The sequence below is a fragment of the Myotis myotis genome, unplaced genomic scaffold (assembly GCF_014108235.1).
Source record: "Myotis myotis isolate mMyoMyo1 unplaced genomic scaffold, mMyoMyo1.p scaffold_m19_p_15, whole genome shotgun sequence".
NCBI classification, from domain to species: domain Eukaryota; kingdom Metazoa; phylum Chordata; class Mammalia; order Chiroptera; family Vespertilionidae; genus Myotis; species Myotis myotis.
Window position 1 is genome coordinate 41,768,006 of NW_023416319.1, and position 23,258 is coordinate 41,791,263.

At 56.0% G+C, this 23,258-nt stretch overlaps 1 protein-coding gene and 1 long non-coding RNA gene across 4 annotated transcripts in view; both read left to right on the forward strand.

Annotated features, from left to right (window-relative positions):
• The first annotated feature begins 6,939 nt into the window (after positions 1–6,939).
• LOC118670114 lies at positions 6,940–8,886 on the forward strand. 3 transcript variants are annotated; one of them, XR_004972218.1, is made up of 3 exons: positions 6,940–7,111; positions 7,529–7,708; positions 8,194–8,886. It is a non-coding gene; the product is annotated as an uncharacterized LOC118670114 (long non-coding RNA). The 3 variants fall into 3 exon arrangements; XR_004972219.1 differs by lacking the exon at positions 6,940–7,111 and having other exon boundaries at positions 7,230–7,708; positions 7,858–8,886; XR_004972217.1 differs by lacking the exon at positions 6,940–7,111 and having other exon boundaries at positions 7,230–7,708.
• Positions 8,887–12,137: 3,251 nt separating this feature from the next.
• SLC29A3 (solute carrier family 29 member 3) overlaps positions 12,138–23,258 on the forward strand; it is a 43,393-nt gene continuing 32,272 nt past the window's right edge. The window contains exons 1-2 of the mRNA XM_036337000.1: positions 12,138–12,223; positions 15,606–15,904. Coding sequence (XP_036192893.1) covers position 12,223; positions 15,606–15,904 — 300 coding nt within the window. The 5' untranslated portion in view covers positions 12,138–12,222. The remainder of the gene's footprint in view (positions 12,224–15,605; positions 15,905–23,258) is intronic.

Sequence of the window (23,258 nt, forward strand, 5' to 3'; positions counted from 1 at the left end):
CCGCCAGTTATAGTCTGCTGTCTTCTGGACTGTCTTCCTCTCAGCAGCTGGGAATGACCTTCCCACTTTTCCCAAAATTCCGGGGGTTCCAGGGCTGAGGAGGTCACTGTCAGGCCTCTGAGCTCCTGGAAACGATCAAGCTCAACTGCCTCCTTTTACGGAAGGGAAAGCTGGCCCAGAGAGGGACAGGGACTACCCCGTGGCCACACAGCAAGTTCAAGCCCAGGCTGGATCTCAGACCCCATCCCCCACCCCCACCCCCACCCTCAATCAGTGCTCTCCGTGCAAAGGCAGTGTGTGCCGGGTCGGCCCCTGAGCCTTCCGTGGACTGGAGATGTGCAGGCGGGACGGCAGGGGGAGACCCAGTCCCCCTGTCTGTGGAGCTCAGCTGCGCTGGGGCTGAGCCGTCAGTTCCGAGCGCTGGCCTGGGGCAGGAGAATTCGTGCAGCAGAAAAGGAGTGGGCTGGGGCCGGGTGACTGGACCCGGGGCTGCCTTGCCTGCGTGGGCGGGTTACACACTGGACGGGAATACCTGAGATGGGGGCGGGGGGTGCCCTCCCACGGGGATTGTAGGCTTGAGTATTTACGAGAAGTTTCCAGCAGGCGGCAGGAGAGGGTCCTGTTCTAACAAAATCGCACTGGAGCTTCATTTTCCCGCTGATGGGAGTGTCTTGAGGGGGCTTTTCTTCCTAACATGCTGGTTTCGGCTGGTCCCCTCTGCCCTGTGGACCCCAGGCCTCTGGGAGTGGGTCTGGCCCCAGCATCCCCCAGCACGCACTGCCTGCTCTGTGAGCGGGTTCCGTGGTCCTCGTTCATGGCAGGAGACGCCGTGTTCACCAGCACGTGACAGGCTCCGAGAAGTCGCGCCTGAAGCAGCCGCTTCCTCACATCAACACGGGGTGTCCCAGGTGCATTTGGCCATGGAACCCCTTGTTATGCTCTGAAGTATATGGTACCGCTGGGCCCGGCCAGCTCTGACTCTGGGACCTGTGTCTGGGGTGTGCCCAGGTACCACCTGCTGTCGCCTGGGGGTAGGAGCACCTGTGGGCTTGTCCTCTGGGGACGTAGGGCCTAGCGGGGTGGGCACAATGTTTGCACAGGTACACACAGCCCCACCCGCTCAGACTCCTCACTCCCTGCTTCCCCGGCCGCCACGGTCCAGTGGGTCAGTCAGGAGGGAGGAGAGGAAGGGGACAGTGTGTGTGTCTGTCTGTGTGGAGGTAGGCATGGCCAGTAGCCTGAGGTGGGAGCAGCAGCCCAGGGAGGGGGCAGCCGAGTCAGGTGGGCCAGTAGCTCCCACAGGCAGTTGTCTGGGGTCCTCCCAGGAGTGACAGGTGCCCATCTACACCCCCTAACCCTCGGCGCCCCCTAAGCATGAGGGCCCCTCCTTATCACCTGCCCCTTGGTGGGATTCACAGAGTTCTGGCCTGGGAAGCAGCGGACCTGAGTCCTAGCTCTGATTCTGTGAGGGTCACTGTCCCCTCAGCCTCAGTTTCCCCATCCACGAAGTGTGGGTCTTAGACCTGCAGCTCCGCAAGGGCCTTCTGGCTGGTGTCCCGCAATTTGGGGGGCGCTGGTTCTAGGAGGGGTGTGACAGCCCCACCCCTCGGGCCCTCCTCTGTCGCAGTCCCAGAGGTAGATACAGAAGAACCAGTTAGGAGCAAAAGATGGGCTGGTTCTGATCCTGTGACCGAGCGGCTGCCCAGTGAGGTGGCAACGCTGGCACACATGTCCAGCCCGGCGGCCGGCGGCCCAGTCCGCAAACTCAGGCCACCAGCTGTTGCCTGTGAAGGGTTGCTGGGTGCGGTGGGCAGCCGGCTGCCCCCTCCTCCACTAGGGCCCTAAGAGAAAACCCATTTCAATCCACTTTACGGTCAGACTCAGGAAAACCTCGTGCAGTCCTGTTTAACAACATTTTTTAAAACTTTCACCCATTTTAATTGAAAAGATCACACATGCCTATGGTATTAGAAAATTCAAAAGGTACAAAAGAATAGATGAAAAGTCGATTCCTTCTCCCCAGGCCTCCCCCAGAGAGGCCACTGTTACACCCACATATCCTCTCGGGGAGATCTATGCAGATGCAAACATATTTGTACATGTAAATATTTAAATATAATGGATTTGGCCCAAGACTCTCAACCCCTCGAGGTGTAAACATGAAATGGTTTTATTTTTCCAATAACTGTTCGGAGCTTCATTTTGTCATCTCTGACGCTGGCTTTCCCAGCAGATAGCAGGCTCCCTTCATGACGTCTCCACGGAGGCCTCTAACCCCGCCCTCCCTGCTGTTATTAAGACGACCTCATTTTTGTTGCTAAGGCTCAACCCATCCATCTCAGAGCTCCGACCTCATCTTTAACTAAAGTCCTCCGCTCCCCACGCGGTCACTGGCGTGCTGTGGTGGCCTGTCTCCACGCCTCCCCTGCCCCTTCTCTTCACAGACTCAGCCAACCGGCCCTCACTCCCAACGCGGGACATCCTCCCTCCGCGCCTCCTCCCTCCCCACTTTATGGGAAAGCTGCCATCAGACCCACCGGCACCTCCTGCACAGGCGCGGGCCTCTCCCCCAAGCCCTCTTCGAGCTGGGCCTGGAGAATTCTCAAAGGGACGCTGTTCCTAAGCTAATCCCGCCCTGGATACCACATTCCAGGGCTGGGGGACCTCGGGATCGGGAACTCCCGAGTCCTGGTTTTCAAAACACAAACTGGCCGGGCAGGAATGGGGCTCCTTGCTCGCTGCCCAGCAACTGACTTGGCACATTGTGCGGGTCACTCCGTGGCCCCCGGGCTGGGCGCACACGGCCCCCAGAGCCCGCAGTCCAGGGAGGAGACAGAAACAAACGGGCGGGGGGCCAGCGGGCTTTCTAGAAGAGCCGCTCCTTTGGACCCCTTTCCCGGAGACCGAGACGTGCTTTCTCAGGTGCGCGTTCTGTGGGAGATGCTTTCCGGCAAAGGTTTGCGGCAACCTGCTTTTAATGAACCTTCGTGCCAAGAGAAGGCGCTGATGTCCTTGCAGCAGGCATGATCCAGGTGTGACGGCCGCTGCCTGCCACAGGTGCACTATTTGGGTGTACGCGTGGGGGGTGTGAGGGGAGAGGTGGTGTCCTCTCTGGCCCTAGCCTGGGCCATGGGGGAGTCAGGGGGTGGGCTCCAGTGAGCCCGTGCTACCCCAGCAGCCATGAGGGGCTGGCCAGCCCAGGCCGCACTGTGGGTGGCTTGAATCTGCTCATCCCAGCCCCTTAGCCTAGGAAGCTCCCCCCACCCAAGGAGGAGGTCTGGGACACCCGGGAACCCAGTCCATATTTAGTGATCTGCTCCCCACGTGGGCACAGCCAGGGGCAGAGTTGCTGAGTCAGGCAGCTCCCAGTAGAACAGGAAGTGGATCCATGGCTGCTTCGCCAGGACCGAGGAGCGGCCGGCCTGAGGGTCACCAACAGAGCACGAGGAGCAGGAGGCAGGAGGTCATTCCAGCGGGCCCGTAGTATGTAGGCAGGTGGAGAGGGGGTGGGCATGAGGCTGGGTCCAAGGGGCCACCAGGAGGTGGGGACAGCGTGATGACAGGTGTGGGGGTGAGAAAGGCCCAGTGAGGAAAGCGGGTGGGCGGAGTCAGAGGCAGTGCATGGCCAGGCTGGCGGCAGGGAGGGGCAGGCGCCTGGCTGGCCCCACTCCCATGGGGCGTGGCTCCCTACAAGACCGCCCACTCTAGATTCGCACAGGTCTCCTCAGTGGGGGTCAGGAAAGTCCCCCAGGCCAGGCCTCAGGGCTTTGCCCATAGGCCAGGGGTCAAACTCATGCGCCTGCTGGGTCATGTGAAGAGAGAAGCAGCCACGTCAACAGTTCACAGGCAAGAAATGTGCCCTCTTGGCTGTTTCGTGAGACGTAAGGCTGCCTCAGCACATTGCTCACTTCCCACTTTCGTTAGCAGCATGGGTCTGTCCTTGCGTGAAGCAGGAGGGTAAACATTCTGTTAAATGGCTTCCACATATCTCCTCCGTGCAGTGGAGGGGGAGGGGCGATAGGGCAAAGTGGGGACTGTGGCTAACTCAGCGGTTTTCAACCTATGGGTCACCAACCTGTGGGTCACGACCCCTTTGGGGGTCGAACGACCCTTTCACAGGGGTCGCCTAAGACCATCGGAAAACACATATATAATTACATATTGTTTTTGTGATTAATCACTATGCTTTAATTATGTTCCATTTGTAACAATGAAAATACATCCTGCATATCAGATATTTATATTAGACTCATAACAGTAGCAAAATTACAGTTATGAAGTAGCAACGAAAATAATTTTATGGTTGGGGGTCACCACAACATGAGGAGCTGTATTAAAGGGTCGTGGCCTTAGGAAGGTTGAGAACCACTGTGGCTAACTAGAGAGCACACGGGCCACCCGAAGGGGAAGGTCTGCACTCCTGGCTCAGTCTCGTGGTTGCCAGGCAGGAGTGAGTGCCCAGACTCACAAAGAGAAATCAGAAGTCAGGATTAGAATGTGTATGTGAAATCATTCCGTTGTGATTGTTGGCCTAATCCTTTTTAAACACTGCGTGGGCCAAACAAGCCCTTCCCAGTGTGTGATCTGCTGGGCTGCGGGAGCTGGAAAAGGCCTTGGGAGGAGGGAGGCCAGGCTCAGAGCTGCCGGTGTCGGGGTTCACTGGCTGTGACGGGGCCTGAGGCCCTGGCCCTCCTCCAAGACGGCCAGGGCCCCTCCACGGGCACGGCGTTCCCTGTGTTACATCAGAGGGACAGTAGCACTTGCCCCCGATCCCCTCCTGCCTCCCTCCATGGGATGGCGGCCTTGGCGGGTCCTCTCCCCAGGACCTCTCCTCTGTCTGATGAAACTCAGGGCAGGACTTGGCTGCCAAGCCCTCGGGTCCCAGCAATTCCCCTCCTACCCGGTGCCCAGGGACAGATGCCCAGTGCTCACCCCAGCAAATACCGTGATTACCCAAGGGGTCACACTGGGCAGAGGCTGCCCCTTCTCAGGGGCTCCTCAGGGTCTACTGCACAGACTCTGAGGATGGCAGAGGCTAGATCCTTGGCCACCATCGAATCCAGCTTCACCTGATGCAGGATTCCCTCCACAAAGACCTGGACTCTGGCGTGTACAGTGTCTGTTTGAATACTTCCAGAGATGGGGAACTCACTACTTCCAACAGTCATGACAACAGCTGGCATTCACTGAGTGCTTACTTATTTTCACGGGAGGGGCTGGTTTTATTCCCTAGAATCAATAGAAATAAGTCTGCGTCTTCCACTCTCTGGCAGCTTTTGAAATATTCGCAAACAGCTCTCATGGTCCCCCCTGGCACCATTTCTCTTCCAGGGAACGGCCCCCCGTTCTCACGTGGCACGGCTCAGTGTCCACGTGCCCCCTGTGCCCCTCGGGTTCCTGGCGGCCTGCCTCTGCATCCTCCACTCCCACAGGGGGAAATGATGACGCCCACAGCACAGCGCGTGGGAGGCAGAGAGCCACCAACGTGTGGGAGGCGCTGAGCACAGGGCTTGGCACTGAGGCCCCTCGGGAACGAGAGCCTGACGTCACCCCCGCTCCCAGCTCGGCTGCAGGTTTAAGGGGACAAGCTTTGGCTTTGAAGAAGGAATCTGGTTTGAACCCAGGTTCCGTCATCTGCTAACCACGTGACCCTGAGCAAATCGCTTAAACTCCTGGGGCCTCAGATAGTCACACAACAAAATGGGGATGACAAGCCTTTCTTCGTCGATTTACTGTGAGAATGAAAGGAGATGGTGAGTGTCAACACAGAGAGTGATAACTATTAGTCCCTTTCCATGTTGTCAGCATCAATAGCAGCTGCAGGTGTGTCGCTGAACTTTTACTATCACCTCCCTTTTTATGAGCTTTATACATCTATTTACACAACCTGTGCCTGCCTATTAGGTGAAGATGAGAAGGAGTAGCTCTTTGCGTCGGCAGACCTGAGAGCACACAGCTCTTTCAAGTGTATTATGTCAGTGGCGCCTCATGTTTTTCCTTCTCATGTAGGCAGGAGGCCAGGGACTCTTGGTCCAGGGCTCCTGCCACAGCCCCACACATAGCCCAGCTGCAGCCCCGCCTTCCGAACCCGCATCACCCCTGACCTTGACATACCCTGTGGCCTTCCTGTAACACCTTCACACATCCCCTCCTCGACCTCCAGAACCAACCCCACTGCCAGCCCCTGGCGATGGCAGCTCGGGGACTCCCCTCCTGGCTTTACAGAGGGGGGAACGCAGACCCAAGGGCACAGTCCTGGGCTCCTTCTCCCCTCCCACCCTCACCCCACTCCTAGTTCATCTCATCCTCATTCACAGCTGCGACTACCACACAGAGCTGATAACCCCCAACTTAGGCCTTCAGCCCCGCCTCTCCCTGAGCTGTATATGCCTCCCAGACATCGCCCCCTGGTGCCTCAAAGGCACCTCAAACTCAACATGACAAGTCAGGACTCCGGACCTGCCCCCAAATCTTGGCTTTGCTGGCATTTCCTGTCCCAGCGGAAGCCCCATCATCCCTCCAGATGAGCAAACTGGGACCCCAGTCAGCATCCTTGCCCCTTCCACCTCCCTCTGCCCTGCCTCATGTCACTTTTCATTCTGTCTCCTCAGCGCCTCGGATCTCCCCAGGTGCACCAGCTCCTGCTCGCTCCTGCGTCCAGTCAGTCATTCAGCAACCACTTGCTCTGGGCCAGGCCCTAAGGGAGCAGAGGCGAGCCTGGTGTGCCCTGCTCTCCGGAGCTGGTGCGGATGGCGAGCCAGGTTCGGTCTCCGCTGGACACAATCCCGGTTACAGTAGCAGGACTTCGCCCTCCAATGGTGGAGGAAGACCGTTATAACTGGGGGGGGGGGGGGGGGGGGAGGGAAACGGGCCCTCTGATGGTGGAGGAAGACCGTTATAATGGGGGGGGGGGGAGAGAAACGGGCTGATGGGGCCAGACTTGGTGCCGTGCAATGAGGATTTCCTCTCTGGCGGCTTCTGTTTTTTCTGTCGAGTAGGAGGCCGGAGGCAAGGCCCTCTTGGGATGGGGTGTGTTCGGGGCTGGAGGCGAGTGGAGGGGGAAGGTGGCAACAGGTCACGGTGAAGCACAGGCAAGGAGACGCGTCCTCAGGTAGGTACCATGAGTTCACAGGGATCCGCCGGCCTGCTGGCACTTGCACCAGCGAGGCTCAGTCGCTCAGGTGTGTGAGTGGGGGGGGGGGAGCAGGGGGGGGGGCGTGTCTGTTCGCCCAGGGTTGGCCAGCAGCGCCACCAGGAGACCAGGGACGTGGGAGTGCAGGGTGTTGCTAAGATGTTACTAAAATGATGGACCATGGGATCTAAGCGGGCTCAGGGTGGAAGGAAAGATGACTGATGCACAGAGGAGAGTCAGGTCAAGGACCTCCACGAGGCCGGAACTTTCCCAGGGGAGCAGTTGAACACGAGGACAGGTGGTTAAAGTCGTGGGGGAGGAGGAGAGGGAAAGGGGTTGATTAGTGACGTGGAAGCAGAGAATTACGGGATCCACTTGCCCTGCTTGGGGGCCCAGTTTACCCTGCAAAGCAGGAAATGCAGCCCCACTGAGCCAGCCCAGCCTGTGAGCACGGCAATGACAGAGCACAGCCACAAGAGGGCAGCATCGGCACACAAACCTGCACCTGGAGGCCTCAGCATCCATCCTGCTCTTCCGGTTGCTTCATCTCCTACAGATCAGCAGGCTTCAGGTGAGGTAAGGAGCTTGTGTGACCCCCACAACCAGCCACCTTTGATGGAACCCTGACTGGGCTCTGGAGACAGAAAGGCATTGATTTGAATCGTGGCTCTGCCACTTTCAAATTCAGCTTCTTATTGCAATGTACTCCTTCCCCCGCCCCACAGCCTCGAACATTCCCTGGGAAGCTGAGTGTGGCCCAAGCTGCCTGCCTCATCTTGTCCCCAAGCTAGAGCTGCCGCTGCCATCTGTCTAGGTCCTGGAGGAGAAGGCGAGCCCACACTGGCCCAGAGGCAGCCCAGCAGATGCATTAGCAACCTGTTTCCTTCTAGTCTTTCTGTCTTAACAACGGAGGCCATCCCGAGTCCCTTCCAAGACCCAGTCCCAGCAACCGGCTAACCCCAAGGGGCTGGCACCTCTCCCACATGGAGAAAGCCCCCCCCACCCACACACACCTCTGAGCAGTAAAGGGGGCCTCCTGATACCTCTGGTTCCCTCAGCAGGTGTCTGAAACGGTCACTCCTTCACATGCACACGTGTTCTCCCCAAGTGAAGACTGAAATGACTGCATACCACTCAGGACTTTGCACGGAGAGAAGCAGTCATGTGACAGAGCAACAAAGCACCAAAGAGATGAAATCATGATTGGGGGGCTGGGCCAGGAACAGCCCTGCATCCGCTGCCCTCACTGGACCCAAGGACTTTTGTCGCCCATGCTGTCCCTTCCCTCCTCAGCCTCACCACATGGAAATGCAGGCGGACGTGGGAGTGTCCCAGTATCCTGGCGAGAGTAACAACCTTCTTGCAGGAAAGGAAACGGTGGGGTCCCGGCCGCCCCCTGCCCTTTGCAGACCCCCGCCCACGTTGCCTGTAATCTGTAACCATTATACCCAGTCCCATTCCTTTTGCTCACCTCCCTATGTATTCTTTGCCCTCTCACCCCACATAAGCAGCTGGCTTATGGGGAGACAGAGTAGATTTCTAGATGACCTGCTGCTCTCCCAAGCTGCTGGCGTTATTGGAATCAAGGCCCATGTGTGATTCAGCCCTGTCTCTGCTTACTCGGCTCCAGTAGCGACAGGCAGCCCGGGCCATTGGTTGTCCGGTCTCACAGTTGCTGTGATCTTGACTCTTCTACCTTAAGCCCTTGCTTTGTTTCACTGCCCCCAGCTTTAATAAACCTCCTCTCACAGTCACCTGGACTGGTGTTGTGAAGTCTTTCCTGTACGAAGTCAAGAACCCACACACCCAGGTAGTGCTGGGGCAGACCCGCCTTGGTAGCGGTCTCCTGGAACACACACCCCATTCTAGCTCTCAGGGGCCATCCCAAGCCGGGCCCAGCCTTTCTTACAGCCTCACCAAGTACACATCACCCTCCAGGGACATATCCCGGCTGTCACCTGGGCCTTTGCCTCAGCCCTCTGCCCCTCCTGGAGCGTCCTCCCTGCTCTTCTCCATGGCCACATGCCATTGAGATTCAGCTCCAAGTCACCCTTCCTGAGAAGTCCTCTCCCTCCATCCCACTCTCCACTCTCCCCGCCTGCGCCAGGCCCTCAGGGGAGCCACGTGGCGGGACAGAAAACAGGTGAGGACTTCAGAGTCCCATCTAGGGGTACAAGCAGGCTGCACCACCGTGTGTCCTTGGGCCAGCGACATTTTTTAGGCCTTGGACTTGTGCCCTGTGGAGTGGGGCCAACAGGGATGTGGGGCCATGGCAAGGGTGGCTGGTGCCCAGGCCTGGCTGTCGCCCACCTGCGCCCACCCTCCATGGTACTGTTTCCCCTGGGAAGTGCACAAGCTCTTCTGGACCCGGACCCCAGCCCTTGGCACCTCGGGCCTCTGCACCGTTTCTGCTCTCCACACTACTGACACCAGTGGGTGGGGTTTTCCACACCAACAATCAATTCTCCAACTCTCAGGACACCATGATTCAATTCAATTCTGGCAAAACAAGAATACCGGGGACTGGTTATGGTATGGGAAATATTAACCATGCTCTATTAACCAGGATTGCCTTGTTCTGGTTAAAGAAAGAACGTTCTACCTTGGCGGAAAGTTGTATGTCCCCGGGACATGAGAGTCAACCTTGGAATGGGGTTCATTCTCACTCAAGACTGGCCTATCATGGAAAGATTAACAACTTTGTTGCCCAAACAATGGCGTCTCACTCCAGCCTGCATAGCCTGCCTCCCCATGCCTGTAATTCCTACGTCCCATGTAATCCTTGTCCTACTCTATAAGCAGCTGGCTTATGGGGGGCTGCAGAGCAGATTTTTGTGGATGACCTGCTGCTGTCCCCTACTGCCCGCAGTATTGGAATAAATGCACATATAGGATTCAACCCTGTCTCTGCTTCAAGGCCTCAAGTAGTGACAGGCAGCCCGGACCCACTGATTGTCCAGTCACAGCACTATCTACTGGAGCCAGCACCAGGCCCCATAGGTTTCAGGGCTCAGAGCCACAAGGTTGCCCACACTTCAGACACCAGTCTCAAATATGGGGTACCCAGGGTACCCAAACTGAAACCAGACAACCGGTGGGTCTGGGCTGCCTATCACTACTTGAGCCAATTAAGCAGAAATAGAATTGAATCATAAAGGAGGGTTGATTCCAATAATGCCAGTGCCTGGCCCATGTGGCTCAGTGGTTGAGCGACGACCTATGAACCAGGAGGTCACGGTTCAATTCCTGTCAGGGCACATGCCTGGGTTTAGGGCTCGATCCCCGAGTGGGAGTGCAGGAGGCAGCCGATCAATGATTCTCTCTTATCATGGATGTTTCTATCTCTCTCTTCCTCTCTGAAATAAATAAAAATATACTTTTAAAATATAATGCTGGCAGTATAGGAGAGCAGCAGGTCATCCAGGAACATCTTTTCTGCAGCCCCCCAAAAGCTAGCAGCTGATATTGGGCAGGACGAAGGTTACCTGGGGAAGTAGGCCAAATGAATAGGAATGGGTACAATGGTTACAGACCACAGGCAGGTGGGGCTCCATTGTTTGGGAACCAAGGTTGCTAATCTTTCTATAATGGACCACATTCCAAGGCTGACTCCCAGGTCCAAGGTTGACTCCCAGGTCCCAGGGGCATACAACTCCCAGTCAGGTTAGAAAGTCCTTTCTTTAATCAGAACAAAACGATCACGGTCAACAGAGCATGATTAATATTTCTTAAAACTATAACTAGTCCCCAATGTGGACGAAAGGGGCCACATGCTGACCTGACAAGCTCAGGGGAAGCCTGCATGGCAGTCTTGCAAACTCAGAGACCTAGAGTAACCACAAAGGATGGTCTGAAATTAAACTTTAACTAAAAGCAGTGATGGTGGGCGGTTACGTCCTAGGCCGGTATCTTCACTGACAAGGTCAACCTTTACCTTAACTGAGCCTATCTGTCTTTTTGCATCTATGATAACATATCCTTGAAATGTCTGGGTAACTTGTAACTTCCCTTTTTCTGGAGCCCCTGGGGCACAACCTAACGTGCCTGGGTGCCAGGACAGAGACCACAAATTCATTCATTATCATGTTAATTGCTCCTGCACCCACCTAAGTATGTGTCCATCATTTTACTTTTTATCCAATCCCAGGGGTTTCCCCTGCTTTGCTTTATCCCTCCTCCTTAATCTATCACCAGTGAATTTCATGTAACCCACCTACATCCATTCTTTGATTGCAATGTATAAATGCAGATGTAACATTCCCCCCCCCCCCCCCCCATTCTCCGGAGCATTATCTCAATTCATTGAGGTTCTGCTTGCCGGCATATGTCGACAGTTTGGTTCAAATAAACTCACAAAAATCCTTTACAGGTTTCAATAGTTTTTACGTTAACACCAATATAACAAAACTTCCATCTGCTCTGGCTACGAAGTTGGGAGTGCCCACAATCCCCACCCATCTTCTGTTTCAATGACTTGATAGCATGGCTTACAGAACTCAGGAGAACACGAGGCCCGCTGGGTCTGCGATTTAGACAGGAAGGTCTGGCGGCTCCTGGGAGGCCTGGTGGGTGGGGTGGGGGGTCCTGAGGGCTGTCCCCGCTGCCCCCCTGCCTCAGTGTGACCATGACCAGGACCATCTTCATGGCGCTGGCCTGGCGCACAGGAGGCCTGACACTGAGCTAAAGCTGGGGGGCTGGGGCCAGCTCCAGGCTCTGGGGCAGGAGGGGACCCCTGGGGTGGCGCTGGGGAGGGGGGGACCAGGGAGGAGTGGGGACTGCAATCAGAGGGGTGCTCTGCAAGTCTGGGGGAGGCGAGTCTGGGAGCGGAGGGGTAGGGGAGACGCGGGTCCGCTGCGGGTGGAGGAGGGACGCGCTGCAGCGCCGCGGGGCAGTCCCCAAGCGCCGCGCCGGGGCCTCCGCGGGTGAGTGGGCGCGGGGGATGAAAGGCCGGTTTGCAAACCGGGAAGCGCGGGCGGAGGGGCGGGGCGGGGCGGGGCGGGGGCGGAGCCCGGCCTGGGGCCCAGAGACGCCCCGAGTCGCAGTGGCCCCGGCGGCCCGGGAGGCAGCGGCGGCGGCGGCGCGGTGGCGACAGTAAGTGCGGGCCGAGGTCGGGCGGCCTGGCCCCCGGCCAGCTCTGCAGCGTCCCGGTCGCCCCCGGGCTCCCGCGCTCGGCGCCCGCCCCCACGGGCCGGGCCGGGCCGGAGGCTGCTCCACCGGAGCTCGGGACCCTCCCGCCCCTCCCGCTGCACGGGTCCCGCCACGGCCCCTCCCCAGGTCCCGGCGCCTCCTCCCGCGCTCCCCCTGCCCCCCTCCTCTCACTGTCCTCTCCGGGTCTACTTTCTCCTCCGGACCCTCCCCCTCCTCCTCGTGCGTTTCCCGAGGCTGGGCCTCACCATCTGGATGTGTGTGGTTTGGGGGGAGGGGGTGCGTGGCGGGGAAGGGCAACTCAGCCCCAAGTAAGTGGTTGACTCTTGCCCCAAACGGGGGAGCCTGCGCCTGCGCCTGGGAGCGTCCCCCGCGCCGAGGCCGGTTCTCCCATGGCCTCTGCGTGGCGCCTGGCCTTTCCCAGCGATGCGTTCCCAGCAGGTTCGCCTCCCCAGCCCCAGCCCCACTTCACAGATGGGGAAAGGGAGGCACAGAGGGGAGACCACCTCAGCCAGAGTCAGAACCCTCCTCGGAACCAGCACCAGGTGCAGAGGGCGGTCTGCAGTGGCCGCAGGCCCCACAAGTTTCTGCTTCTTTGGATAGAGGCTGCCCCTGGTCCGGGCACCCAGGAGGAGAGCAGGGCCCCGTGTGGCCAGCTCCGGTGGGTGCTGGAGAGACACGCCAGACAGCCAGCTCCCCCTTTTTCTTTTCAATCTGAACGCCAGCCGCTCGCTTTTATAAACAGTAATGAGACGGCTCAGGCCAGTGCCCTGGCCTGTGACCGCGGGAGAAGATTCCAGCTCTTCAGAAACTCGTCAGGGCTGAATGGCCCTGGACAAATAGACGCCTGGAGCTGAGGCTGGGTCCGGAGAGTGTGGGCCCCATAGCCCTGCTGTTGGCCCTGCACCCACCCTTGTAGCTGGAACATCTGGAAAAACCGCTTGCCCTTTGTCCACTGTCCTACATGAGCCATAATTTTAAAACACTAATTTAGAAGGTGAGTGTGTGGGTGTGCGCGCCCCAGTACTGTCTGGTTAGTTGGTTAGTGCTGGGTGCCCTGTGAGTCCAGGCTGGGAAAAGGCTCTGCTCAACCAGGAGAGTTTAAAAGCTCAACCAGGAGATTTTAAAATAGCCATGCTGACCCACAGGCAGCATCCTGCCTGCCTGCGCCTGGTACAAGCAGCCTCGGGGGAGAATATCCTGGCCATTCGTTCATTCAGCAAACATTGAGGAAGGTGCTTTCACCTCTGCTCACAGCTCCCTTGCCGGAGGCCTTCCTGGAGGAGGCCCCCTGTCCATGGTACCTGGAGCCTGCAGGCACTGACTCACCTTGCCAAACAGCCTGCTCTCTGGGCGGCCAAGGAGTCGCCGTGGGCCTCAGACTGCTTGGCTGTGTAGCCTCACTCTTGTCATTTGGTAGCTGTGTGTCCTTCCGCAGATTGCTTAACCTTTCTGACCCTCACGCTTCATCTGTTAAAAGGGTCTTAGAATAGTACCTACCTTATTGTTAGGCTGTTGTCAGGCTCAAGTGCTAGACACACACCTTAGCATGCATGAGTACTGGGTTTTAATTATTTAACTATTGGGAGTTCTTACTTGTTTGAATGTGGGACAAATCAAGTGTGTTTAAGTCCTCATTCTTTGCATTAAAAAAAAAAAGTAGACAATAATTGCTGTGCTGCCTAATTCCGAGGAATGTTGTGAGGCTCTTTGAAGTAACAGATAAGGCTGGTGCCTATGCGACAGGGCGTTCCCATCTCACCAGGGAAGAAAGGCCGCCGTTCTGCCTGGCTTGATGCTCCGAGTTAAGGCTCAGCCTCCCATGTGAGCCGAGGCACATTCATTTATTGATTTATTGGGGAGGAAGGAAGCTACTGCAGTGGGACTAGGGTGTCCCGTCCTCAGCTTTATGGAAGCATTTTCCATCTATCAAGCCGCTGCCACATCCTAGGTGCTACATAGAGCATAGACTAGGCCTGCGACCTTGCAGTCAAATTCAGCAGCCAGCCAGCCAGGTGACAAGCCCATGATGGCAGGGAAGATGCTGATGTTTTGTCCAACAGCTGCTCCCGTGGGCCAGGCTTTGCTAGCAGTTGTAGTTACACAGCCATTATAAAAAGGCTTAGGTTTTTGAAAAAACAAAACAAAAACAAACCTAGGTTTGCTGATGGGGATATTGAGGCTCAGAAACATGGCGACGTGCCCAAGGCCATGTGGGCAATAGTTGCTACCAACCTAGAACCTTCCCTTTGCCTCTGGAGCTGCCACAGGTAGGGAGTGGCGGTCTCCCGGTGGGTGGGACGTGATGAGTAGAGGTGGGAGCCAAGGCAGGAGTTGCAAAGCCAGGCTTGTTCATTTACCTGGCCTGTGACATTCCACTCTTTGCACTTCTGTTTCCCCATAAATGAAGTGAGGGAGTGGACTCATTGTCTCAAACTGGCTTCTGAAGGCAGCTCTAGACACCATGGGCTTAAAAAAAAAGTTAAATTTGAATGCCTTTATTTATTTATGATTTTATTTTGAGCAGGTAATACATTTACCTACTTCAAAATTCAAAAAGACACAAAAGAGTATGAGGTGAAGTCCCCTCCTTCCCAGTCCCCATCCCTCCTCAGAGGCAACGCTGTTGGAAATTACTTGGTATCTCTCCAGACATACGTGTGTACAGTCTCCTCTCCACCCACCCCAGCCTTGCTATTTTGCACACACAGTAGCATATTCCACACACTCTCCTGCTCCTTTCTCACATAAAGTTGAAAAGAGTTGAGAGAGCATGCTTTGCCCGCCAAGGGTCCTAATTCCTTTGTTATGGCTGCATAGAAGCATGAATACTTTGAGCCCAGGTTTACCCTTCTGGACTGATTGCCACAGGCCCCACTAGGCCCCATTGCCTTACTCCCTGCCAGCCGCACACTTGTTTGCTACCTGTGTTTCCCGCATGGGGTGGGCGGACTGGCTGAGGTCACTTACAGTTCTGACATCTTGACTTTCTCCCTGATCCTTAAAGCTGAAACTCTCTAACCATGCTCTGGTGACTCCATAGGCCCTAGGGTGGGCATCTGTTCAGCTTAGTAGGATGGGTGAGTCCCCAGTGTTAGCTTCTTTTTTTTTAAAAAAAAAAAATATATTTTTATTGATTTCAGAGAGGATGGGAGAGAGATAGAAACATCAATAATGAGAAATAATCGCCCCCCACTGGGGATCAAACCCGCAACCTGGGCATGTGCCCTGACCAGGAATTGAGTGTGAACTCCTGGTTCACAGGTCGACACTCAACCACTGAGCCAGCTTTCGCCTCTGATCACCTGCCCTGTCTCTGTTTCAACAGTGGCCTTTGTCTCAGAGGACAACATCCATCAGAGTTCAAACTCCACCTACAGAACCGCAAGCAGCTCTCTGTGTTCGGACCAGGAAGCCCTGCTTGAGAAGCTGCTGGACCGCTCGCCGCCCAGCCTGCCGAGGCCCGAGGACCGCTTCAACGGTGCCTACATCATCTTCTTCAGCCTGGGCATTGGCGGCCTCCTGCCATGGAACTTCTTTGTCACCGCCAAGGACTACTGGATATTCAAACTCAGCAACTGCTCCAGCCCAGCCCCAGGGGAGACACCTGAGGACTCGGACATCCTGGTAAGGGCACGTTCCTCCTGGGAGGGGGGCTGCACTCTGCCTGGATGGGGGGAAGGGCAGCTCTCCTTGGGTGCGCCATACCAGGAGGGTTTGTGGCCTGCTGAGGATATACGAACTAGGAAGCCATGCGGAGTATAATAGAAAGAATCCAACTCAATCTTCGGACATGCTTTGTGTTGTGTATGAGCCTCCTGCTTCATGGGACAGGAGAAGATGCAAATGTATAAGACACAGTCCCAGTCTTCAGATTTCTTACTATGTAATTTGGGAAGAGGATGAAAATGATGATTCTCTGTAGTGTAGTGTGGTAAACCCAAGAATCCAGAGTCCATGCCTCCAGAGCTTTGAAGGGGTGGATCTAGTAGCATTAAGTTCAGCAGTGAGTTATAGAAAATTCCAAAAGCGTAGTGGCTAAACCAGATGGAAGGTAATTTTTCTTTCATGTTCAAGTCTGGAGGGGCCACTTCAACCCTGTTATGATGTTCCATGTTGTCAGGACCTAGTTGTTTCACCATGTGTAACTTCTATGTTCAATATCACTTCGCAATCCTGGATGGCTGTTGGAATTCAGCCATTACATCAGATAGGAAGAAGAGAAGGAGAGGCATAAGCAAACTCCTGCAAGGAACACACTTGCTTTTGCTCACATTGAACTCATTGGTCAGAACTTGGTCATGTGACCTCGTGAGCTGCAAAGGAGGCTGGGAAATGTAGTATTTCTCCCCTCGCCCAGAGACCCATGTGACCAGCTAAAATGGGTGGTTGCATAGTTATGGAAGACAGTGGGGAATGCAGACTCAGGGATAAGTAGTCGAATCACCAAGAGAGAATGCCGTGCCCTAGCCAGTTTGGCTCAGTGGATAGAGTTTCAGTCTGTGGACTGAAGGGTCCTGGGTTCAGTTTCAGTCAAGGGCACACACTCAGGTTGCAGGCTCGATCCCCAGTAGGCGGGCGTGCAGGAGGCAGCCAATCAATGATTCTCTCTCATCACTGATGTTTCTATCTCTCCCTTGATCTCTGAAGTAAATAAAAATATATTTAAAAAATAAAAAAAAGAGAGAATGCTGTGAATCAGAGCAGGTGGGTTAGGAGAATGGGAGGAGACATTCCAGGTGGGAGGAAAAGCCTAGGCAAAGGCAGGATGGGAGAAAGGTCCGGCGTATGTGAGGAGCAGTAAAGCACCCGACTTTGCCGTAAGAGAAATAAGGCTTGCGGTCATTGCCTGGGCCTTGACTGTCAGCACGAGGAGTCTAAATTCTGTTTGGTTAGCGGCTCACTTTGTGGGGTGACTTTTCCCTTGGGCAGGAGGGGTATTAAAGGAAAAATTATTCTGCCACTTGAGGCTTTACGCAAGACCAGTGCACTCAGAGAGAGATCAGGCTCAGCACCTATTACTCAAGGACAAGTGGGGATTTATAGCCAAAGAGCAGAGTGAGGGGGTCAGTGGATGGAAAATTACTAAGAGGGGCCACCAAGGGTCGGGGCATTCTTGCTGCAAGCAGGTTAAGGACATATACACCAAGGTATGAGATGAGGAACTTGATCAAATATCAAGGGAGATCAGATATCAAGGGCGGGGATTTTCAATAAACTGACTTGGCAGGATTCTTGCTAAGACTGGCTGGGCAGGCGGGGGGGTGGGTGTGGGGCGGGGGCAAGGTGGAGGCCTAGTCAGGAATTGAGCTCAGAGGTTCAGTTAATCTTTGTCAAGAGCTTCAACTGATCTAGGTCCGTGTTCGCTCTCTTGAAAGTTCATGGTTGGGGAAGCGGGGGCCTCGGAGGGCCTGCCAGGCTGGGGTTGCTAGCTGCCCCTCTCCTCCAGGGGTGCCCCAGGGGACAAGAAGGGGGTGCCCTAGCAGACAGTAGTCATACCCCTCAACTGGCCCAGGAGGTGGCTCACCTCCCCTTCCTGAAAGCACCTTTGACCTCCCTGACCTAACCCCCGGAACGTTCCCCAGTTTTGTGGGACTGAATGGGACACGGTGACTGAGGTTTCCCTATTATCTGTTTTGAGGATTCTGCCAGGGTTTCACATCAGAATCACCCAGGGAGCTTTCAAAACATCCTAACCTGGGCCCCACCCCAGAAATCAGGGTTGAATTAGGTCCCTTAATTCTGGCCCCTTGTGAGGGCCTGCTTCTGTTAACTGTGCAATTCATAGCTGCCTCCAGGGGCCCGAGCAGTGGCAGGCAGAGGTGTCGTGGGAGCATAGTGTAGTGGTTAGAGCCTCCTCCTCCAGGGTGTTCCTTGGGGCAGACGTGCCTGGAGCTTGTTGGTGATGCCGAGTCTCAGGCCCCAGCCAGATCGGCTGAGCCAGGGGCTGCATGCTGACAGCCCCCGGTGGCTGGCGGGCACAGGAGGGTTGGAGAAGCACGGGCTAGGGCATGGCTTCCAGAAGGAGACTGCACTGGCTCCAGCTCTGCCTTGGGTAGCTCTGGCCTCCCTGTGCTGCCTCGTCTTCCTGGTATGGAACAGGAAGAGAATGCTAGCAGCATTCTTGGGGTTGTTGTGAGGATTAAGTAAATTACTCAGCACACAAAGCACTTAGAACGAACGGGGCTGGCACAGTGCGGTAAGGGCTGCATAAACGTTATTATCGTTATTATCATTCGGGGGATGCGGCCCTGGTGTATTTCCAGATGTCTGGCTTACCCGGGTGCTTTATGACCCACTTTTATTTACCAGTGACTCAAGCACCCCGCTTTCTGCTGGCCTCGGTAAATCACCCCGCCGCCTGGCTTCCTTCAGAAGGTCCCAGTCTGGTTGGGCCGGCACCAGCCTAGGGTGGCCCCCAGAACCAGTTTACACGTGTACCTGTCCTGCCCCCGTCCCAGCCCCTGGGAGAAGGCTACCCCAGAGCAGGAGAGGGTGTGCCGGCGGGTCTCCGGGAACCCGGCCCGGCCCAGCCCCCGAACCATGGACGTGGCTGCACAGTAGACGTCTGCCTTGAGCTGTTCTCGCTGCAAGGCGGTCCCTTCCCAGCTGCAGGCACTTAGCATTCCGGGCCCTGCTAGGATGCTTTACTGCCTCTTTCCAAGTGCTGGCAGGTGCAAATGTAGTACCTGCGGCTGCCCAGAGCTCCTGGCTCTTGGCATCAGAGATGAGAGACCTGTCACCCCTCGATTCATGGTCCGGGTTTGGGAAACAGGCATGCTGGGGCGTTTCTGCATTTTGGAGGCCATTTCTCTTTGCCTAATTCCCTCTTCCTGCCACCCACATCTCCAGTTCTTTCCTCCTCTCTTCCTGGTTTCCCTGCGAGAGGCGCTGGTCTGCTCCGTCACCTGAGGGCCACTTGGGGGAAGGAGGGGACAGAGTCAAATGGGTCTGCCTCCCACCGCCACCTGCAACCCAATTAGCTGTGGGTCTGGATGTTGCTGTTTTTCTGTACTTTCTTTCCTTTTAATATTTCCCAGGGATGGATACCATTGGCTGGCGAGGTTGACTCAGTAGGAATGTTTGCACAGGGCCCCTCCTCCCAAATTATGTCATTTTCAAGGCCATCTCATTCATCCCAGGCTCATTTTCTGCCGCCAGGAACGGTTTGGGGAATGGTTTAGCAAGCATCCTGTTCCTTTGCCCCTTTGTCTCTGTTCTCTGGGATAAGAACTTTGAATGAACCCACCACAGGCCCGTGGATCCAGAGCTAAAAAAAATTAGAGCATAAATAAGGAAGAATGGATATGAAAAATTGGTGCAGGGAGCCAGGACAACCTCCATCCCTGAGCCCCAACTCTGCTCACCGTGCTGGCAGGGGTATTACATGCAGTGTCTCTAACTAACTCTGTTTTTTCAGACACAGAGCCAGAGCTCAGAGATGGTTAGTAACCTGCCCCAGGTCACAGAGCCAGGAAGAATGTAGGTGAAGAGATGATTACAAAGCCGGTCATGCTGAGAGTGGCGCGCAGGGGGCTGTCCTGGAGACAAGGCCCAGCCCACACCCCGACTCTGCCAAATGCTCCTTCTCGTTCCTTCTCCATACGGAGAGGCTGCCCTTGGTCTGCCCTCCGTTACCGCCCGGGAAGCCCAGGTGCCTTGGCTCTACCCCTGGATTCTGAACCCAGATTCCAAGCTGCCAGCATCCCTGATCCCTCCCCACCACCGTTCCCACCCCCAGGCTCGTAAGCTCTCCCTGATCCTGGGGTCTCTGCCTTCTCCTTAGCCTCTCCCGTAGGCCTGAACCGGCTGCTCCTGGGCAGGGACTGTCAGCTGGACTGCCTCCTTTCTGCCCCAGAGAGGAGAGTGACCACACCTTTTCCTGGTCTTTCCCTGCCATGAGACCTCCACCACGAGGCCTCTATGTCCCCCCACAACACATACTTCCTGTGCACCTCCCTGCTCACCTTGGCCTGCCAGGGCTCCTGGCGGGGGGGGGGGGGGGGGGGGGGCGGGGTAGGGGGGTGGAGAGGGCGAGGAGAGGGCCCTGCCAGACATGGCCAGGTCATGGGTGGGACCCACAATCCCACTTGGTGTCAGCAGGGCCAGAGCCCAGGCTTGGCAATCTACTGCTGTCCCATTCACCTCAAGACCAGCAGGGGCCCCAAAAGCCCAGGCCAGGGCAGGGGGAGATGCCTCTCTTACTCCTGGGAGCCTCCACTGCTGCTACCCTCTGAGTTAGGGGCTCCCCTCTGGATCCCCAGAGCCCACAGTACTTCCCCTTAGGTTCTCACCACACAACTCGTGGTGCTGAGCCCTTACTGCGGGGGAGCCATTGCTCTCAGAGCTTTGCCTGAATTGTCTCCTCTAACCCGCAGCGCCCCTGTGAGGCAGGAAGTGTGCTATCCATGATGACAATGCCTGTTTCACACGGAGGGTGCCTCCTCCACTAAACTGCTAGCTCTTTGGGAGAGTGAGCACAGCTCTCTCACCGTACATCCCTGTGGCCTAGAACAGCTGGCACAGTGTGCGGCACACAGCAAACATGTGTTGTGCTCGTTATTCTATGGCTGGGGAGGAAAGCCCCATCACCCCAATCCGCGGTAAGGATGGCATGGCTTTGCAAAGGGTAGAGGAAGATCTGGGGGTCACAGTGGCCATCCCCAAAGGAGTTCTGATCTTTCATGAGGCATAGACATGAAGGGATTCTTACAATGGGGACGGGACCCAGGTTGGCCCGGTGCAGCAGGTGGGGGCCCACCTTTATTGGCAGCACCTGGGTGCTGGCCCAACCCCTCAGCCCCTCAGAGAAGCAAGATAGCATGACCAGGGAGCCATTCTTACGACTAAGAACAGACATCCCAATTCGGGGAGGAGGGGTTGAAAGAAACCAGGATGAACTAGTTTGGAGAAGAGGAAACTGGAGGGCAGATGACAAATTTTAGGCCACTGACCCAGGGTCATTTGCTAGCAAGCGGTACCCAGCATGTCCTCTGGCTTCTTCCTCCCCTTGGATGGTCTTAGCTCTGGCTGCACACTAGGATCACCTGGGAGCTTTGAAAGCCTCCCTGCCCCCAACACCCACCCAGTTCTGGTGCAGTCTACGGAGGGGCCTGGGCATGAGCATTTTAAAACTTTCCAGTGAGGCTAACATGCAGCCACAGGTTCAGGTGAAAGGTTACGGCTGTTCTCTGCCTCCACCAGAGCGCCCACTGAACCGATGGCGGAGGCTGCTTCCGAGGGACCTAGGTGAGCCCTCGGAGCACCTCCCGCGGTCCAGTTGCCTGAGCTGGCGGTGGCAGGAGTGTTTTCTCCTCGGAGAAGCAGAGCGGTCTCCCTGCTGGAAGGGCAAGGAATGGCTTTCCCGGGCCTCCTCCTCACTGGGACCCTTACAAACGTGAGTGAATGGAAGCTCGATGGCCCTTCCTCTGGGTCAGTGGTCCCTTTGGTGGCAGCTGGGACTCCAGAGCCCCCCTCTCCCTCCCGGTTCACCAGACTCCCCGGAAAAGGAGCAGAAGGGCCGACTGGGCCCGGAGGTGGGTGTCCTGGCACCGGGGGTGACACAGCAGGAGCAAGTGAAGCCATGGGAACAGGAGAGGAGAACCCCCGGAGAGGCGTCCGGCGCCGTTCCTCTGAGCTGCTGTCGCCAGGACCAGCCGCGCCTCTCTGTGCTGGCCGGTGGGGCTGGGGCCTGATCCAGGAGTGTAGGAGTGATGGGCAACTTACCTTTGAAAAGCTCCGTCCCTGGGAGAAAGCTGGGTCTGTCTGTCTCACGGGACCACAGAGGAGCTGGGAGGAGCCCGGGTGGCGACAGAAGGACTTCCTTCAGCTCCTGTCCGGGCAGTGCCCTCACCGCCGTGTGGCTTGGGCCGGGCTCTGTGCCCCTGGGCCTCTCGCACAGACTCCCCCTGATGCACTTGCAGTCGCTGGGACGGAGGTTCTATACCTACTACTCACCTCCTACCAGGTAGCTGCTGGATGAGGGCTGTGCAGAGTCCTAATAACATCCACTGCCTTACCATGTGCCGGCCACTGTGCTAAGGCTTCTGGTTCTTTCTTTAATTCCACAGAATGTGTTAAGCAACCTACTGTGTGTCAGAGGCTTTATTTTAAATACATTTTTATTGATTTCAGAGAGGAAGGGAGAGGAAGAGAGAGAGAAACATCAAAGATGAGAGAGAATCATTGACTGGCTGCCTCCTGCACACCCCCAACTGGGGATCAAGCCTGAAACCTGGGCATCTGCCCTGACTGGGGATCGAACCGTGACCTCCTGGTTCATAGGTCAACACTCAACCACTGAGCTACACCGGCTTTATTTTCATGATCTCTTTTGGTCCTTACTAAGCCCCAAGGACAGGTATTATTTTACCCATTTTACAGAGCAGGAAACCAAGGCTCAAGAAATGGAAGTAATTTGTCCCAGACACAAAGCAAGTGACAACAGGGACTCACACGGGCCACCTGCACCCACGCTGTTCATTCTCTGGACCCTGTGCTCCGTGTCAGAGTATTCGTATGTTTTCAGACTTCTTTTGACCACAATGCACCTGCTCCCTCGATGAAGTGTGCAGGCCCTGCATGTCCATAATGGAAACAACAGCTTCATGAAGCGGCATCTACACTTTGAAAAAATCTCTGATGGTAGATTTCAAGGAGGAGCAAGTGATCATCTGTGCTGATCTTACAAGTAGCTTGTAAGCCACCCGCTGAGGGTGGAGAGTCTGCCTTTGGATTTCACCTTGTGTAGGTCCTTGGTGGCCTTGGGAACAGCCCCATGGAGGGGAGGGGGAGATGCAGAAGCTGGACCCCTGGCCGTGGGGGAGGGGACATTAGAGACAGCAAGCCTGGAGAACTGTGTCTAGGAGGTTTGCTTTTAAAACTCTCATTCTAGAAGTGAGGCGGGAATTATAGGGAAAGCATGGTCAGGAGGGCACCAACTTTATGGTTTTGTTTGTTAATAGAAGAGAAGCAGCAGCCA